This window comes from Mobula birostris, chromosome 19, assembly GCF_030028105.1.
Source record: "Mobula birostris isolate sMobBir1 chromosome 19, sMobBir1.hap1, whole genome shotgun sequence".
In the NCBI taxonomy this organism is placed as follows: Eukaryota; Metazoa; Chordata; class Chondrichthyes; order Myliobatiformes; family Myliobatidae; genus Mobula; species Mobula birostris.
In genome coordinates this window covers 69,424,456-69,445,490 of record NC_092388.1, presented here as the reverse complement: position 1 = coordinate 69,445,490, position 21,035 = coordinate 69,424,456, and the positions used below count along the sequence as shown (strand labels likewise).

Here is a 21,035-nt window from a genome sequence, read left to right as displayed (position 1 = left end):
TCTGAAAAGGGCTGTAAGGACAAGACAAGGCTAGGAACAACACGCCAGTGAGCCCTATATCCGTGGTGGTAAAGTGAGTGGAAGGGATGGAACTTATCTGCACATGGAAATATCAGAATTGATTAGGGATAGTCAACACACATCAAAGTTGCTGGTGAACGCAGCAGGCCAAGCAGCATCTGTAGGAAGAGGTGCAGTCGACGTTTCAGGCCGAGACCCTTCATCAGGACTAACTGAAGGAAGAGTGAGTAAGGGATTTGAAAGTTGGAGGTGGAGGGGGAGATCCAAAATGATAGGAGAAGACAGGAGGGGGAGGGATGGAGCCAAGAGCTGGACAGGTGAAAGGCAAAAAGGGATACGAGAGGATCATGGGACAGGAGGTCCGGGGAGAAAGACGGGGGGGGGGAACCCAGAGGATGGGCAAGGGGTATACTCAGAGGGACAGAGGGAGAAAAAGGAGAGAGAGTGAGAAAAAGAATGTGTGTATAAAAATAAATAACGGATGGGGTACGAGGGGGAGGTGGGGCATTAGCGGAAGTTAGAGAAGTCGATGTTCATGCCATCAGGTTGGAGGCTACCCAGACGGCATATAAGGTGTTATTCCTCCAACCTGAGTGTGGCTTTATCTTTACAGTAGAGGAGGCCATGGATAGACATATCAGAATGGGAATGGGATGTGGAATTAAAATGTGTGGCCACTGGGAGATCCTGCTTTCTCTGGCGGACAGAGGGTAGGTGTTCAGCAAAGCGGTCTCCCAGTCTGTGTCGGGTCTCGCCAATATATAGAAGGCCACATCAGGAGCACCGGACGCAGTATATCACCCCAGCTGACTCACAGGTGAAGTGTTGCCTCACCTGGAAGGACTGTCTGGGGCCCTAAATGGTGGTAAAGGAGGAAGTGTAAGGGCATGTGTAGCACTTGTTCCGCTTACAAGGATAAGTGCCAAGAGGGAGATCAGTGGGGAGGGATGGGGGGGACGAATGGACAAGGGAGTCGCATAGGGAGCGATCCCTGCAGAAAGCAGGTGGGTGGGGAGGGAAAGATGTGCTTAGTGGTGGGATCCCGTTGGAGGTGGCAGAAGTTACGGAGAATAATATGTTGGACCCAGAGGCTGGTGGGGTGCTAGGTGAGGACCAGGGGAACCTTATTCCTAGTGGGGTGGCGGGAGGATGGAGTGAGAGCAGATGTGCGTGAAATGGCGGAGATGCGTTTGAGAGCAGAGTTGATAGTGGAGGAAGGGAAGCCCCTTTCTTTAAAAAAGGAGGACATCTCCCTCGTCCTGGAATGAAAAGCCTCATCCTGAGAGCAGATGCGGCGGAGACGGAGGAATTGCAAGAAGGGGATGGCATTTTTGCAAGAGACAGGGTGAGAAGAGGAATAGTCCAGATAGCTGTGAGAGTTTGTAGGCTTATAGTAGTCATCAGTGGATAAGCTGTCTCCAGAGACAGAGATAGAAAGATCTAGAAAGGGGAGGGAGGTGCCAGAAATGGACCAGGTAAACTTGAGGGCAGGGTGAAAGTTGGAGGCAAAGTTAATAAAGTCAACGAGCTGAGCTCAGCATGCATGCAGGAAGCAGCGCCAATGCAGTCATCAAACAGTCGTTGTTGAGATGCTGCCTGGCCTGCTGCGTTCACCAGCGACTTTGATGTGTGTTGCTTGAATTTCCAGCATCTGCAGAATTCCTGTTGCTCCCCGGACCTTCTGTCCCATGATCCTCTCATATCCCTTTTGCCAATCACCTGTCCAGCTCTTGGCTCCATCCCTCCCCCTCCTGTCTTCTCCTATCATTTTGGATCTCCCCCTCCCCCTCCCCCTCCCACTTTCAAATCTCTGACTAACTCTTCCTTCAGTTAGTCCTGACAAAGGGTCTCGGCCTGAAACGTCGACTGTACCTCTTCCTAGAGATGCTGCCTGGCCTGCTGCGTTCACCAGCAACTTTGATGTGTGTTGCTTGAATTTCCAGCATCTGCTGAATTCCTGTTGTTTAGGGATAGTCAACATGGCTTTGTGTATGAGATGTCATGCCTCCCAAATTTGATTCAGTTCTTTAAAGTGACCAAGAGGATGATAAGGGCAGAGTAGTGGACACTGTCTACATGAACTTTAGCAAGGCCCTTGACAAGGTCCTACATGGTAGGCTGGCCCAGAGGGAGAATGCATGGGATCTGTGGTGAGATAACAAATTGGCTTGGTAAAAAGAGACAGACAACTACTCACACATTATGGTATTCTTTGACACCGAGTTGTTAAATTAGATGTAGTTTCATCATAGAAGATGGTATACCACACAGAATGAGAGTGCAGTGTGCTGTAGCACTTAAGTGCAGCACCAGCCTTGCAGATGGAATCCCCACCCTGCCAAGATATTACAAGATATAATGGTGCCGGAGAACATAATGGCTAAAATTAAAATGAAAAGTGCTACAAAAGCTCAGTGGGTCAGGCACATCTGGAGAATGTTAATCTGTTTCTCTTTCCACAAAGGCTGCTGAACCTGCTGAGTGTTCCCAGCATTGTTTCTATTTTCAGCCCACCAGCAGCTGTCTTTTTTCCTGTTCCAGTGAAGTCTGCTAACTTCACTGGTATGGATAGAAGGGAGGTGGAGAGGAAACAACAGGACGAAGATATTAAGCCGCATCTTCTTTCTTGTCTATTGTCAAATAGCAAAAGTAACACTGCCAATAATACAGGAATAGAGTACCTGGCCCTCTCTTTCCTGGAAAGGTTTTGGAAGAAAAAGGGAGAACAAAGAATTAATAACCACGGTGTTAACAGAAGATTCATGCCCCAAGATTAAAATTGAACGTCATTTGAAACAGCTGAAATTTATTTCATAAGACTTATTTTAACAGATGTGCTGTAAGAAATTATGGGCACGGAAAGCTTACCGAAATGGCTGTCACTCGTAAAGAGTCCACCGTGGAATGTGTAAACAGGTACCAAAGCAATTGACCAAACTCTCCAGTAATAAATCCTTGGACTGGCAATGAATTTGTGGTGCAAACATTCTCCACAATCTTTGCCGCTAAATGATTAGTAATAGGATCTCCCTAAAAGAGGAAAAAATGAATCATTTAACAACTGTGGTAAACTTGAAACAGTAGCAATTGCCACCAATAGACAACATACATATTTTGTTCAAACTGTAACTTCTGAGTTGTACACCAAACACATGCATATCTTTCAGAATGCATAGCCCCATTGGTTCAGATGGCTGGTGTAACTCTTCTGCAAGCACACATGCAACCTCATTACTTTTTATTAAAACTTTTAAATAGCTGTCACAACTTTAAGTCATTCACAAGATGTGTATTGCATTGGCAAGTCCAGCAGTTGAGGCTATCCCTTATTGCCTAAAACACTTAGCGGACAGCACTTCTAACAACTGAGTGGCAGTTTCAGATAGCAGCATCAGTCACCTTGCTTCAATTATGGAATCAGCACTCAATGGCCACTTTTATAGGTACGCCTTTACACCTTCTCATTAATGCAAATATCTCATCACCCACTCATATGACAGCAACTCAATGCATAAAAGCAATGTCAAAAGCACTGTCAGAAGAGGGAAGGGAGAACATCAGATAGTGGAGAGCACTCCTGCGGCTGTCCCCCTCAACAATAAATACTCCATTTTGGGTACTGTTGGGGAAAACGACCTACCTGGGTGAAGCAACAGCGGCCATGCCTCTGGCACTGAACCTGGTTCTCTGGTTCAGAATGTTAGGCAACTGAAGAGGATGGCAGCAATTTAATAGGGGACTCTATAGTTAGAGTGGCAGGTCGGTGGTTCTGTGGACATGAAAATGAAACACGGATGGCTCCCAGGTACCAGGGTCCAAGATCTTTCTGGACGTGCCCACAATATCCTGAAAAGGGAGGGTGATATACTTTGTATCGAAAGGACAGACAGGAAAGCATAGGTGGTGGTGTGGCTCTGTTGGTAAGAGACAGAATTACATCTTTAGAAAGAGATGACATAGGGTTAGAGAATGTTGAATCTTAGTGGGTGGAGTTAAGTCATTGCAAGGGTTTAAAAACCATTATGGGAATCAAACATAGGCCTCCAAATAGTAGCCCAAGATGTGGGATTGAGATTGCAAAGGGAGCTGGAAAAGGCATGTAATAAGAGTGTTGACACAATTGTAATGGGGGACTTCAATATGCAAGGAGATTGGGAAAATCAGGCTGTGTCAGATCGCAAGAGAGGGAATTTGTTGAATGCATACGAGATAGCTTTTTAGAGCAGCTTGTGCTTGAGCCTACTCGGGGAAAGACTATCTCAGATTGGGTATTGCGTAATAACTCAGATCTTATTAGGGAGATTAATGTAAAGGGAGGCAGTGTTCATAATATGATCGAATTCATATTGCAATTGCAATTTGAGAGGGAGAAGCATAACTCACATTTACCAGTGTCGCAATGGAATAAAGGAAATTACAGAGACATAAGAGAGGAGCTTGCCCAGGTGGATTGGAAGAGGATACTGGTGGGGATGATGGCAGAGCAGAGATGGCTGAAATTTCTGGGAACAGTTCACAAGGCACAGGATAGACATGTCCCAAAGAGGAAGAAGTTCTCAATTGGCAGGGGTAGGCAATCATGGCTGTCAAATTAAGTTAAGGACTACATAAAAGCCAGAAAAGGGCATATAAGGTAGCAAAAGTGAATGGGAAGTTGGATGATTGGGAAGCTTTTAAAATCCAACAAAGGCAACTAAAAAAGCTATAAGAAGGGAAAAGATGAAATATGAGGGTAGACTCACCAATAATATAAAGCAAGATACTAGAAGTTTTTTTCAGTTATATAAAGTGTAAAAGGGAGGTGAGAATTGATATTGGACCACTGGAAAATGATGCTGGTGAGGGAGTAATGGGGAAATGGCAAATGAACTTAATGGGTTCATTACATATCTTCACTAGCGTGTGTCAGAGGTCCGTGAGTCCCAGGGAGCAGGAGTGACTGCTATTGCAATTACAAAGGAAAAAGTGCTAGGCAAACTCAAAGGTCCTAAGGTGGATAAGTCAACTGGACCAGATGGACTACATTCCAGAGTCTTGAGAGAGACTGCATTGGTCATGATCTTTCAAGAATCACTTGATTCTGGCATGGTCCCAGAGGACTGGAAGATTGCAAATGTCACTTCACTCTTTAAGAAGGGAGGAAGGCAAAAGAAAGGAAATTATAAGCCAGTTTGCCTAACTTCAGAGGTTGGGAAAGTGTTGGAGTCTGTTATTAAGGATGAGGTTTTGTGGTACTTGGAGGCTAATGATAAAATAAGTCAAAATCAGCATGGTTTCCGTAAAGGGAAATCTTGCCTGACAAATTTGTTCAAGCTCTTCGAGGAAGTAGCAAGCAGGGTGGACAACAGGTGTTTTGATAAGATGCCACATATGAGGCTGCTTAACAAGATAAAATCCTGTGGTGTTACAGGAAAGATACTGGCATGGATAGTGGAATAGCTGACAAAGGAGGTAGCGAGTGGGAATAAATGGGGCCTTTTCTGGTTGGCTGCTGGTAACTAATGGTGCTCCTCAGGGGTCGGTATTGGGGTTGCTAATTTTCACATTGTTTGTCAATAATTTAGATAATGGAATTGATGGCTTTGTGGCAAAGTTTGTGGATGATACGAAGATAGGTGGAGGGGTAGGTACAGCTGAGGAAACAACACCATTGCAGTAGGACATAGACAAATTGGAAGAATAGGCAAAAAAATGGTGGATGAAATACAGTGTTGTGAAAAGGAACAATAGTGCGAACTATTATCTAACTGGGGAGACAGTTCAATCAGAGGAGCAGAGGAACTTCGGAGTCCTCGTGCAAGACTCCCTGAAGGTTAATTTACAGGTTGAGACTGTGGTACAGAAGGAAAATGCAATGTTGGCACTTATCTCAAGGAAAACAGAATATAAAAGCAAGGAGATAATGCTGAGCCTTTATAAGACACCAGTCAGCCTGCACTTGGAGTGTTGTCAACGGTTTTGAGCTCCACATCTTAGAAAGGATGTGTTGTCTTTGGGGAGAGGGTTTGGGTCAGAGCAGATTCACAAGGATGATTCCGAGAATAAAGGGGTTAACATAAGAGGAGCGTTTGGCAGCTTACTTACTGGAATTTAGAAGAATGTGAGAGGTTCTCATTGAAATCTGCAGAATGTTGAACGGACTATATGGGTAGATGTGGAGAGGATATTTCCTGTGGTCAGGTATCCAGAACTAGAGGCCTCAAAACTGAGGGGTAACCTTTTAGAACAGAGGTAAGGAGGAATTTTTTTTAGTCAAAGAGTAGTGAATCTGTGGAATGCTCTGCCACAGACTGCAGTGGAGGCCAAGTCCGTGGGTATACTTAAGGCGGAAGTTGATCGTTTCCTGATCGGTCAGGGCATCAAAGAGTATGGTGAGAAGGCAGGTGCATGGGATTGAATGAGATTCGGGATCGGCCATGATGGAATAGCGGAGCAGACTTGACGGGCTGAATAGCCTAATTCTGTTCTATGTCTTAAGCCCTTACAGTCAAGAGCTACAGTTGTTGTTCAACCAAAACATCAGAATGAGGAAGAAATATGATTTAAGTGACTTTGACTGTGGAATGATCGTTGGTGCCAGATGGGATAGTTTGTGTATCTCAGGAACTGATGGTCTCCTTGGATTACTATGCACAACAGTCTCTTGAGTTTACAGAAAATGTTCAAGTTTAGACTTATTGTCATTCAACAAGTACATGCGAATCGAAACAACCTTCCTTTGGAGCAAGGTGAGCATCACAATACATTTAACTCACTCATAACATTTAAAATAATATTACCACAAATAAATTAACAGATAATAAAATATACTCCAGAAGATTGAGGTGCACATAGGATACAGGTTAAAAAGTGAACAGTATAACGCTGCTAGTGTTCCATAAGTGATGAGAACTAGGTGATGGCAGAGAGTTCAGTCGTCTCAAGGCCTGGGGGAAGAAACTGCTTCCCATCCTAACAGACTTTGTCCTAATGCTATGGTACCTTCTGAACTCCTGCCTGGTACTCCTACGTGGAACAGATGAGAGGGATCCTTGACCTGACATACACAATGCTCCAGATAGATATCTCAGATGGGTGAACGAAAGACCCCGGTGACCCCGTCAGCACCCCTTGTAAAGCAAAACAAAAAATATCCTGTGATCGGCAGTTCTGTGAATGAAACCACCTTGTTAATGAGAGAGGTTAAAGGAGAATGGTCAGACGGGTTCAACGGAAAGGAAAGTGACACTAACTGAAATGACCGTGGTGAGCAGGGAGCATCTCTGAATGCACAACATGTGAAACATTTAAGTGGATGGGCTACAGCAGGAGAAGACCACTGATGTACACTCAATGGCCACTGACTGCATATGGACCAGATATGGTGAATCAATTGAACCTCTTCAAATTTACAGTAGTATAATCATCACTAATACTAGTTTTAATTCCAAATTAATCAATGGACTTGTAATTTCATATTGGACAGATCACAGTTCAATATGTACCTCCAGGTAATCTGTACAAAGTTCAAAGTAAATTTATTACCAAAATACTTATACATCACCATATACAACCCTGAGATTCATTTTCTTGTGCGAATACAATTCATAATAGAAATAGAATTAGGCCATTTGGCCCATCGAGTCTGCTCCACCATTTCCTCATGGGTGATCCAATTCCCTCTCAGCCCCAATCTCCTGCTTTCCCTCCTATATCCCTTCATGCCTTGACCGATCAAGAATCTATTAACCTCTGCCTTAAATATGCATAAACACTTAGCATCCATGGCTGTTTCCACAGATTCACCACTCTCTGGTTACAGAAATTCCTCCTCATCTCTGTTCTAGAAGGATGCCCCTCTATTTTGAGGCCGTGTCCTCTGGTCTTAGACTCTCCCACCATAGGAAACATTTTCTCCACATCCACTCTGTCGAGTCCTTTCACCATTCTATAGGTTACAATGAGGTCACCTCTCATTCTTCTGAATTCTAGTGAATACAGGCCCAGAGCTATCAGATGCTCTTCAAATGACAAGCCATTCAATCCTGGAATCATTTTTGTGAACCTCCTTGGAACCCTCTCCAGTTTCAGCACATCCTTTCGAAGTTAAGGGGCCCAGACCTGCTCACAATACTCCAAGCAAGGCCTCACCTGTGCTTTATAAAGTCTCAACATTACACCCTTGCTTTTACATCCCAGTCCTCTTGAAATGAATGCTAACATAGTATTTGCCTTCCTCATCATAGACTCAATCTGCAAATTAATCTTTAGGAAATCCTGCACAAGGATTCCCAAGTCCCTTTGCACCTCAGTTTATTGCATTTTCTCCCCATTTAGAAGATAGTCAACCCTTCATTTATTTACCAAAGTGCATAACATACATGTCCCAACACTGTATTCCATCTGCCATTTCTTTGCCCATTCTCCTAATCTGTCTAAGTCCTTCTGCAGCATCACTGCTTTCTCAAAACTACCTGCCCCTCTAGCTATCTTCATATCATCTGCAAACTTTGCAACAAAGCCATCAAGCCCATCATCTAAATCATTGACATATCATGTAAAAAGAATATATCCCAACACAGACCCGTGTGGAACACCACTAGTCACCGGCAGCCAGTCAGAAGAGGCTCCTCTTATTCCCACCTTTTGCCCCCTGCCAATCAGCCACTGCTTTATCCATGCTAGAATCTTCCCTGTAACATCATGCTTGTTAGGCAGCCTCATGAATGATACCTTCTCAAAGGCCTTCTGAAAATCCAAATACACAACATCAACTGATTCACTTTTGTCGATCCTGCCTATTAGTTCTTCAAAGAATTCCAACAAATTTGCCAGCAAGATTTTCCTTTGCGGAAACCATGCTGACTATGGCCTATTTTATAATGTGCCTCCAAGTACCCTGAAATCTCACAGAACATAGAACGTAGAATAGTACAGCACAGTATAGGCCCTTCAGCCCACAATGTTGTGCCAACCCTCAAACCCTGCCTCCCATGCACACATGCACACACAAGGACTCAAATACTTGCACTAACAGCACTTTGTGCATTACTGTGACATTCTGGTGCTGCTGCAGCTTATTTCCTGCTACTTACCTATTTAATACTGTTTTTCTATTACTGTCTTGTTTTTATCTACCACTTTATTTAATTGCCTGAGAGGAAGCCAAACAGAGCTTCATTGTACCTATGCATAATGACTATAAAGATCATTCAATTCAATATAACCCCCCCACCTTAAATTCCTCCATATACTTGTCCAGTAATCTCTTAAATCCTTAATATTCAACTCCAACATCTTCCCAACCACTGAAGTCAGACTAACTGGCCTATAGTTTACTTTCTTCTGCCTTTCTCCCTTCTTGAAAATGGAGTGCCATTGCAATTTTCCAGTCTTCCGGAACCATTCAAGAATCTAGTGATTCCACGATCTCTTCAGCCACCTCTTTCAGAACTCCGGGGTGTACACCGCCTGGTCCAGGTGACTTATCTACCTTCAGAACGTTAAGTTTCCCAAGAACCTTCTCTCTGGTTATGGTAGCTTCACATACTTCATGCCTCCTAACACCTGGAACTTCCACCATACTGCTCGTGTCTTCCACAATGAAGACTGATGCAAAACTCTTATGCAGCTTGTCCGCTATTTTGCTGTCCCCTGTTACTACCTCTCCAGCATCATTTTCCAGTCGTCCACTATCCACTCTCACCTCTCTTTTAGACTATATGCATCTGAAGAAACTCTTGGTATCTTCTTTAATATTGTGGGCTAGCTTATTTTCGGATTTCAACTTTACCAACTCAATGAATTTTTTAGTTGCCTTCTGTTGGTTTTTAAAAACTTCCCAATCCCATAGCTTCCCACTAATCCTTGCTCTATCATATGCCCTCTCTTTAGCTTTTATGTTGGCTTTGACTTCTCTTGTTAGCCATGGTTGTGTCATCTTTCCTTTAGAATACTTCTTCCTCTTTGGGATGTATATATATCTTGTGCCTTCCGAATTGCCTCCAGAAATTCCAGCCATTGTTGCTTTGTCATCATCTCTGCCAGTGTTCTTTTCCAATCAATGCTGGCCAACTCACCTCTCGTTCATCTGTAGTTTCCTTTACTCCACTGTAATACTGATAAATCTGATTTTAGCTTCTCCTTCTCAAATCTCAGGATGAATTTGATCATATTATAATCACTTTCCTATAATGGTTCTTTTACCTAATCAATTCTGGTTCAATGCACAACACTCAATCCAGAGTAGCTGATCCTCTAGCGGGCTCAACTACAAGCTGCTCTAAAAGCCATCTCATAGGCACTCTAGAAATCCACCTCTCTGTAATCCAGTACCAACCTGATTTTCCCAACCTACCTGCATATTGAAGTTCCCCATGACTACTGTAACATTGCCCTTTTGGCATGCATTTTCTATCTCCTGTTGTAACTTGTATGTAACATCCTTATTACTGTTTGGGGGTCTGCATACAGGGTCTTTTTACCCTTACTGCTCCTTAGCTCTTTCCATAATGATTCAACACCTTCTGACCTCTTTCTAGTGATTTGATTTCATTTTTTTTAAACCAACAGAGCAAAGCCACCCCCTCTGCATTCCTGCCTATCCTTTTGATACAATATGTATCCTTGGACATTAAGCTCTCACTTATAATCTTCCAGCTATGATTTCATGATGCCGACAATATCACACCCGCCAATCTGCAACTGTGCTGCAAGTTCATCTACCTTATTCTGTATATGTGCATTCAGATACAACACCTTCAGTCCTGTTTTCACCCCTTCTGATTTTGTTGCAACAGGCTCAATTTTCTGATTCCTACCTTTGTCTGAGGTCTTACCAACATCTCCACGAGCTGTTCCGGCACTCTGGTACCCATCCCCCTGCAACTCTAGTTTAAACCCCATCCTGCAGCATTAATAAACCTTCCTGATAAACCTGCCAATCTGACTGACCAGGGTCTGGAAGTGAGGAAATCAAGGATCCAATTGCACAGAGAGGTATTGAGGCCACAGTCTTGAAGCTTATGGATTAGTTTTGAGAGAATGTTGGTATCAAGTGTTGAGCTATAGTCAATAGAGATGTATGTATCTTTGCTGTCCATATGTTCCAGGGTTGAGTAAAGATCTAATGAGATGGCATCTGCTATGGACCAGTTGCTCTGGTTGGTAAAGTGGAGTGAACCAAATCGTTTCTCAGACAGGAGTTGATATGTTTCATTACCAACCTCTCAAAACAGTAAATCATTGAGGCAGCTTAGCAGGTTCTTCTCAGGCACCAGTACAAGTGAATCCTGCTTGAAGAAGATGGGTACCTCAGACTGCTGAAGCGAGAGGTTAAAGATCTCAGTGAACACTCCAAATAGTTGATCAGCACAGGTCTTTAGTAATTGGCCAGGTACTCTGTCTGGGCCAATTACTTTTCATGGGTTTGCTGACATGTCAGAGATTGATCGGGGCTGTGGCTGTTCTTGATGGTTCCTCCATGCTTTAACAGTCAAAGCAAGCATAGAAGGTATTGAGCTCATCTGGAAGCAAAGCCCTGTCATTGCCTACGTCGCTTGATTTTACTTTATAAGGTGACAGTATTCAAGCCCTGCCACAGTTGTGAAGTATCCTTTATTGATTCATGTTTAGTCTGGAGTTGCACTTTACCCATGAGATGGCTCTCCAGAGATCATACCAGGACTTAATTTTTTTTTTAATTTTTAGCAATACAGTACAAAGTAGGCCTTTGAACCACGCCACCCCAGCAACCCCCGACAAACCCGATTACCCCAAAAGTAATCATGGGACAGTTTGAAATGACTAATTAACCTAGCCAGTACAGCTTTGGATGGTGAATGGAAACCTGAGGACACAGAAGAAACCCAAACAGACTACGGGGCGGAGTTAGAGATTACTTACAGAACGGTGCCGGAATTGAATTCTGAACTCTGGGATGCCCCAAGTTGTAATAGTGCAGCGCTCTCTGCTACGCTATCGTCCACTGTATTGTAACTTTCTTTGTCACCAGACTTGAATGCCTTTGACCCAGCCCTCAGCAGATTGCAGATCTCATGGTTCATCCAGAGTTGTTAATTTTACTGGCTCAGTAGTGAAATTATGAAGATACCATAGCACTTACTATGGTACTTCGCTGAATACAATTAACGGTAAGATGTTCAGCAGACACTGCAGTTATCCACTCATCAATGAAACTTGAACTTCATGCTTAGGGATAGAGAATACCTATAAATGAGCTGCTTATGGTGCCAATAGCACAAAACAATCCTTAGGTAGTGTCAAAATCTTTCCAGGAAAATAATTTTAGTTTCATATCTTGCGAGGAAGTATTGGCACTGCCTTATAGTCCAGTAAGAATACTATTAAAAAAGAAAATCTATGAAAAATAGAAGTGATTTTTTTGTCTTTTTCTATAATGTCTGATCACAACTCATTGACAAAATGTCTCTTAAGGCTCTCTAAGTTGAAACATTACAATGTAGCCCCAAGCACTACCCTGACTAAAAGAAAATTGGTATTGGTTATTTTTTTAACAAGCTGCAAAGGATGAAGAGCTTTAGGAATATGTAACACAATATAGATAATAAAGCATATATCATTTCAGATAAAAATTTGGAAGTAAAATTAAAAGTAGTACTTCAGCTTCTTATCTCCTGCTTGGAACTGTGCAATGTATTGTCTAGTTTGGAACTTAATAAGAATATAGCTGTTTGGATCCGTGAAAAACACTGTACATTAATCTGCAATCTCACTTTCATGTATGTTTGTTCTTCAGACTGAAGCAGTGCAGAATCTTGCTGGAGGACGTCAGACTGTCCACTTCCCTCCACAAATGCTGCCTAACCCACTGAGTTCCTCTAGCATTTTGTTTTTTCATTCCAGATTCCAGTATTTGCAGTGCCTCTATCTCACTTGTAACCTGTTGTTTAAGCCCATCATCGTGTCTATCACAATACTCCTCGTTTCTTACCCCCAAAATCTAATCACTACCTCTGTCAGTTTCAGGCCCAACTTTCATGATCATATGAGCGATACGAAAATATCTGGCACCTTGAAGCTATCGGGTCAACTAATTTTAATTCACTGCTATTTCAGATTAATGACAATATTGGACAAAATCCTCCTCCTTATTAACCACTTCACTACATCAATATATCTTTTGTATTTGACCTACACATTCAGTTGCCCTTTAAGCGTATCTACCTCCAGCACACCATTTGTGTACTGAAGTTTCTTATTATTTTATGATCAATTTTAATGTTATTTTATATTCCTGATTTATAGTTTTGAACTTTCCTCCAAGTTATCCTTTCTATATTTCCAATAGTCATACTGATAATTACAGAATTGGAGAAAGAGCATAACAATAGTGTTATCTCTTGCTTGATTTGGATTGTTACTTTATTTCTAGTTAATAGATCTCACTAAATGTAAGCTCACAGCTGTTGCTGATTCCTCATTATCACATTGTTAAACAATTAGCTTTCATCATCAGATCGGCCATTTTATATCATTTCGTTCAGTAAGAAGCAACTTGCTGGAGTTTTAATCAGTGTTTGAATCTACCTTTCATGAGAATGCTGGCGTACTGTCTTTTTAGACCAAATCCTTACATACTGTAATATGCTGGTGAATAATAAAACTGCCTTTGACGGGACTGGAGTTATCTAGCTTGAGAAAACAGGTGAGGGCAGAATAGTAAAAAGACACTCTCCATGTGATTCTATCCACAGTGGATTTGATATCGATTCCTGCACAACATAAAGTTGAAATGTTGTCAACAGTGAAGAGAAGCCTTGAAAACAAGTTAATCTATTCAATAAATTCATCTAGATTATCTGGACAGTCTAACAGATCTGTGGCAAGGAAGGGCTGAAGCAGTGCGAGCCAGGGCATCTTTTGCAGAAAGAAAAAGTGCTGTTAATGTGAGACAGGCTGAATTGAACATAGACAAAGCCCCTCTGGAAGCCACATTAGATGCACTACAGAATGAAAAAGACGCAAACACAAGGAAATCTGTAGATGCTGGGATTTCAAGCAACACACATAAAAGTTGCTGGTGAACGCAGCAGGTCAGACAGCATCTCTAGGAAGAGGTACAGTCAACGTTTCGGGCCGAGACCATTCGTTCTGAGACGTCGACTGTACCTCTTCCTAGAGATGCTGTCTGGCCTGCTGTGTTCACCAGTAGTTTTTATGTGTGTAGCATGAAAAAGAGGTGCTTTTAACTGGGGCCAAAGTCTTTAAGGCAGACGTGGATCAGGTAAATGACAATGATGATGTAAAATTAAACTCACCTTGTCATTTAGCTGAGAGAACTACAAAATATTTTCAAGACCAATCTGTTTATGCTTATACCCAGCTCCAGCAGACACTGAAAACTTAGGCCAGCCAACAAAGATTAAAAGGGGGGCTCCTCTTCCACAAGATAACACACTGCAACTTGACACCTTTTACCCAAACGGGACAGGACAGAGACCACATCCCTCATGTGCTCAAGGCTCCTACGTACCGTGACATAACTCAGATGGTGACACTGCTCAGCCTACTGGTAAGGTGCACTACATGCCCAATCATGATGTGTCAGATCTTGCGAGATTCCTAGCCCATTGTGACCTACTGACAGCTAGACTCATTAAATCTGGTAATGAACTAAAAAATTACTGTGCTTGGATGTGCACATTCTCCAATGCCACTGAAGACCTCAACCTCAAGCCCTGTGAAGGACTTGACCTGCTGGTGAGGTGGCTTGGACCCAAGTCTCCTGAGCAACAGTTCGTATCAAACATCCCAGTGCTGCTCACAGATTAGTCTGGCAAAGACTGGATCCGTGGAGGCAATGGAAACTATTCTCTTCAACAAATTTGAGTCTTTCCCCAACATTTCTAACAGGGAGCTGCAACGTCTGCAAGAACTAGGAGACCTGTGATTGGAGTTGGAGGCATTCAACGCCGAAGGTTACTTATAAGGTTACTTACCTCAACTCAGCATGAGGAATTCATCCCATCTTGGATAAACTTTGCTTTAGTCTGCAGAAGTGGAGGTCAGAGGGAACTAGAGACAAACTGGAAAAGGGAATCAGCTTCCATTCTTTTCCTTCATTTCTAGTTTCATCCAGGATGAAGCCAAAATGAACAATGACCCAAGCTTTATTGTGACCATCTCTAGCTCAGCACCTCTAAGATCAGAGAAACCTGTTACAGGCTGTGTCATGGTGCACAAAACTGAGGTGGACAATTCTGTTCAAAAGGATAATTCTAAAATTTCACAAGATCCTACCATACAGTGCCCTTTATATCGGAAACAACACCCTCTCCGGGAGTGTAAAGGCTTCAGGCACAAGGCACCAGAGGAGCAAAGGGCCTTCTTCAAAGAGTACTCCATATGTTTCTGCTGCTGTTCTTCGACCAGCAGGGGACTGCAATGCTGTCATCCAGTGCTCTGACTGCGATAGCAACAAACACATATTGCAGCACTTCATGTTGGCCCACCTCCCTGGTCAGTGAAAAACAACATAAGTACCTCCTTGCAGAATGGCAGGGAGGGAGATAAATCACCATCCTCTCTTCCTGTACTGAGGTCTGTGAGGAAAGATCCACCGGTAAATCAGGTTCAATGACCTGCCTCGCCAATGTTTACCCCGAAGGCCACTGTAAGAAGAGAGGCATGTTGTCTTAGATGATCAGAGCAACAAGTCTCTAACTAAATCATCTTTTTCAACATTCAACATAACCGATGGTACCACACCTTATACCAGCCTTTCTCAACCTTTTTGCCCTAGAGGAACCCTTGAAATAATCTTTAGGTCTCTGGGAACCTCTGCGTATAAATTATTATATCTACAACTCACGGTATGTTGCATGATCGGAGGGTTATAGATATAATAATCTAAAAATAATTGTCAATGCTATTCTGAATAGGGAATGAATTTTTACCCAATGTCTCTTGAAAAAAAGAACAGGTAGTTAAGCTTAACTCACCTTTCTTGATTAGGGAAACATAATAAATTTTTGTTAAATAACTAGCTTAAGCCAAAATGGGATATAATTTTTCTAAAGGTAGGTTCAGTAGATTTAATTTAAAGGTAGGTTGTAAATTGATTTTAATTAATGCTATTTACAACATGAAAATTTATTGACAATGTTGAATAGTAAAGTTACTAAAAACCATAAGCCAAAGCAACATGAATAAAAATGTGGTCTAAGACACAATTTTATACAAAACTTTGAAAAAATATTTTCTTACTAAGTGACGTGATCAGAATCAAATATAGGCGTAGCATGTGTAATTTATGCTTGTGTTTTGCTGCACAAATACTCATTTCTGGGTTGAACTTGAAATAAGCACGCATGGATTTCACCTTCTACTGAAATTAAACAATTTCTATCCTTGCTCTTGATGCTTGTTAAACAAGAAAAAGCTTGCTAACACATGTAAGAAGTTGAAAACTGCAGAAAAATGTTCATTGCTTTCCCATGAATGGCAGGATACTCTTTCACAGTCCACAATTTGTCCAGGGGGAGGTCAGTAAATCCCATCTTGAGTGTACGATCAGACTACAGCTCACAAAGTTCTTCCTCTCTTCTCAAAGTCATAAAAAATACAAAAACTTAACAGTACAATTCACTTCAAACCTACACAATCCATCTTTTGCAATGCTTATAATATCAGTAAAGCAGCAGGCCGACAGCTGAGTTGTGGCATGTATAACTTCCTTCTTTAGAATGAAAATTGTCATCCAATTTTCTAATACACTGGTAGAGTTTGTTCGCTCCCATAACTCAGTCGATGGCGTACAAGGGGAAGTTAAGGGGAGTTAATTCCGTAGGGAGATGCTGACATCACAGCTCAAGTTGGGCAAGACCATTCAATGCTTGGAAAACGCACTTCACCCTCCTCATCAGCCTAGCGTCCTCCCCTCTTGCAATATAGTACTCACCAATTATCAATGGCCTCTCCTATCTCATGTCAAAAACTGAGAATGGACTCAACCAAATAAACACGGTCCTACTGCGCATTGCCATACCTGGCCAAGAGGCCTCAAATGAGGTTGCTAACAGGCTACTCGGTCGCTGCCCACCACTACAAGTGCTAGAATTACGCATTGCGCTGAGTTCAAAAAAACTTTTTTTTTAATCATGTTCTCTCGCTGAACCCCAATTCAGAAACCCTGCCTTATACACTTATGACATGGCTTTCTTGTTGAATGTGTTGATGGAAAGACTCATTTAGCTCTTCTCATGCTCATCGAGTGTGATGAACTTCCGGACAACAGGAAGGAAATCCCTAATCCGGAAGCAGTGACTCACCATCCTCACCACAAGTCCCTAGCCAGCAAAATACCATCACTCCACCCAAAGGCTGAGATCCTGCTCCAGCCACAAAGAGATATCATACAGGTACACAAAGTACTCGAGCAACGTAATGGGCCTCCAAACGCTCCCACTCCACAGACGTCAGCCCTGCATGGGTCATAGTAGGATATATCTGCCTAGGAAGTGCACGTAAAACTCTCACCTGTGAACGTCTTCAGAACTACCAATCTGGAAAACGTGCGCTCCAGACGCATGACCTCCTGCCTTAGCAGCATTCACGTCAAGGAGAGCTTCGGCCAGTCCTGCCAGCCTCCTGTCTCTCCCGCCTTCACCGCAACAAAGGTGTTTGACAAGCAACACAGCAAGCATGGGTGTACCTGTCTTTGTCCATATGAGTGCAAGCCAGCTCCTTCAATGGATGACCTTACTTCCATCAAGACAGTTCAAACATCTGGGTAGCACTGCGACCCTCCCGCAGCCCCCAACAACCGTGAGCAAACAAGCAGAGACTTTCCTTTACTTACATGCATACTTAAGAAGCATCTTGAAATTACTTAGGAAAAAATAAACAGAATAATGGAAAAATAGACTGTTGGAAAATGATTGAAATGTGAACTCTGGTTATAAATCTGTAAAAATTAAGACAGTATTTTAAGTTAGAATCTGTACAAGATTTCTTTTGGATTCTCTGTTGTATATTTGATACAAATCTAATTGGCTTATTTCAAAGTTTAGTTAGTCATCCTGTTGAATAATTTTCAACATCAAATCGGCCATTTTGTATCATTTGTAGATTTCATTCAATTAAAAGCAATTTGTTGGGAATCGAGTGAGTTTGAATCTACATTTCATGAGAACGCAGAGAAGTACTGTCTTTTTAGATCTGCTCCTTGCTACTGTAACATGTTGGTGAATTATAAAACCGCTTTCAACTATAACTACAACTGGGACGAGATATCTACCTGTCTAGCTTGAGAAAACGGGGAAAACTCTTGAGTGAGGGCAGAATAAATTCTATTAGCAAGTGCCAATCAAAATTCATACTGCAGTAGTAAGAATTAAAACAACACTTGGCACCAGGTAAAATGTGTTGCAAACAAAACTGGAAATTTTATATTCATCTGACTTTTAGCTAGATAGAATCTAGTCAGTGCTGACTGATATTGCAGCCATTCGTGAGACTTGGTTGCAGGAGGGGCAGGACTGGTAGCTCAAAGTTCCAGGGGTCCAATTATTTGGATGCAACAGACCAGAAGGGATGAAAGGAAGAGGGTCAGGGATACCAGTCAGGCAAAATGTCACGGCAGTGCTCAGTCAGGACAGACTGGAGAACTTGTCTAGTGAGGCGTTAGGGGTACAACTGAGGAATAAGGAAGGTATAACCATATTAATTAGCCTACAGTACAGTCCACCAAACAGTCCATGGGATTTAGAGGAACAAATATGTAGAGATTGCAGACTGTTGCAATCTCTTCGTGATTTTTATAAATGACCTGGATGAGGAAGTGGAGGGATGGGTTAGTAAATTTACTGATGACACAAAGGTTGGGTATGTTGTGGATAGTGTGGAGGGCTGTCAGAGGTTACAGCGGGACATTGATAGGGTGCAAAATTGGGCTGAGAAGTGGCAGATGGAGTTCAACCCAGATAAGTGTGAGGTGGTTTATTTTGGTAAGTCAAATATGATGGCAGGATATAGTATTAATGGTAAGACTCTTGGCAGTGTGGAGGATCAGAGGGATCTTGGGGTCTGAGTCCATGGGACACTCAAATCTGCTGCACAGGTTGACTGTGTAGTTAAGAAGGCATACGGTGTATTGGCCTTCATCAACTGAGAGGTAATATTGCAGCTATATTGGACTCTGGTCAGACTCCACTTGGAGTACTGTGCTCAGTTCTGGTCACCTCACTACAGGAAGGATGTGGAAACTATAGAAAGGGTGCAGAGTAGATTTACAAGGATGTTGCCTGGATTGGGGAGCATGCCTTATAAATGAACTCGGCCTTTTCTCCTCAGAGCAACGGAGGATGAGAGGTGACCTGATAGAGGTGTATAAGATGAGAGGCTTTTCCCAGGGCTGAAATGGCTAATACGAGAGTGCACAGTTTTAAGGTTCTTGGAAGTAGGCACAGGGAAGATGTCAAGGGTTAGTTTTTTTTTTACGCAGAGTGGTGAGTGCGTGGAATGCGCTGCCGGCGATGGTGGCGGAGGCGGATACAATAGGGTCTTTTAAGAGACTCCTGGACAGGTACATAGAGCTCAGAAAAATAGAGGGCTACGGGTAACCCTGGTAATTTCTAAAGTAAATACATGTTCGGCACAGCATTGTGGGCTGAAGGGGCTGTATTGTGCTGTAGGTTTTCTATGTTTTCTAAGACTTGTTTCCACGTATTGACAAACATTCCACATATTGACAGGAAGTTCCATACTGTAAATGGACTATATTGGATAGGGGGTTTAAGGACCCTATACAGATTACGGAGGAGGCTCTGAGGCAAATTATGGTGGATAAATCCCCAGGGCCTGACAAGGTGATCCCTCAGGTTAGGTAGCTGAGGATTGGAGGATAGCCAATGATGCTCTGCTGTTTAAGAAAGACTCAAAAATAAACAAGAAAATTATTGCAACACACACAAAATGCTGGAGGAACTCAGCAGGCCAGGCAGCATCAATAGGTCTGTGAGCTTAGCATCAGTAGTGGAAAGGTTATTGGAAGGTATTCTAAGGGATGGGATATATGAGGATTTGGATAGACATGGACTAATTAAGGATGGCAGCATAGCTTTGTGCATGGTAGATCATGTCTGAACAATTGTATATAGTTTTATGAGGAAGTTATCAGGGAATTGTCAAGGTCCCACATGTAAGGTTGGTTAAGAATGTTCAGTCACTTGGAATTCAAGATGAGGCAGTAAAGATGCATGGTGAGCATCTTCTGGAGGATGAGGTGCTCGGACCCTGACAACTTCTGCACTTGTCACCTACAGGGTCAGAGGAAACACCTTGTCAAGCTCTGGGGATAAGACCATAAGACACAGGAGCAGAAATAGGCCATCTGGCCCATCGAGTATGTTCTGCCATTCAATCATGGCTGATCCTTTTTTCTCCTCGTCCTCAACACCAATTCGCGACCTTCTCCCCATAACCTCTGGCCATTTCCAATCAAGAACCTATCAATCTCTGCCTTAAATACTCCCAACGACCTGGCCCCCACAGCAAAATGTGGCAACAAATTCACCACCCTTTGGCTAAAGAAATTTCTCCGCATCTCTGTTTTGAAAGGGCGCCCCTCTATCCTGAGGCTATGCCCTGTTGTCCTAGACTCTCCCACCATGGGAAACATCCTTTCCATATCTACTCTGTCTAAACCTTTCAACATTTGAAAGGTTTCAATGAGATCCCCCTTATACTTCTGAATTCCAGCGAGTACAGACCTAGAGCCTTCAAATGTTCCTCATATGATAACACTTTCATTCCTAGAATCATCCTCCTCTGGACCATCTCCAAAGCCAGCAAATCTTTTCTAAGATGAGGGGCCCAAAACTGTTACAATACTCAAGGTGAGGTGTCACCAGTGCCTTATAAAGCCTCAGCATTACATCCTTGCTCTTGTATTCCAGACCTCTTGAAATGAATACTAACATGGCATTTGCCTTCCTCATCACTGACTCAACCTGCAAGTTAACCTTTAGGGTGTTCTGCACAAGGACTCCCAA

The 21,035-nt window shown here is 42.7% G+C and overlaps 1 protein-coding gene across 8 annotated transcripts in view; it reads right to left on the bottom strand.

The window, feature by feature from the left end:
* Nucleotides 1–21,035, bottom strand: part of ulk4 (unc-51 like kinase 4) — a 702,256-nt gene that overhangs the window by 431,735 nt on the left and 249,486 nt on the right. For all 8 annotated transcript variants that reach the window (XM_072283788.1, XM_072283790.1, XM_072283793.1 and 5 more), the window contains one exon: nucleotides 2,890–3,051. In XM_072283788.1, coding sequence (XP_072139889.1) covers nucleotides 2,890–3,051 — 162 coding nt within the window. The remainder of the gene's footprint in view (nucleotides 1–2,889; nucleotides 3,052–21,035) is intronic.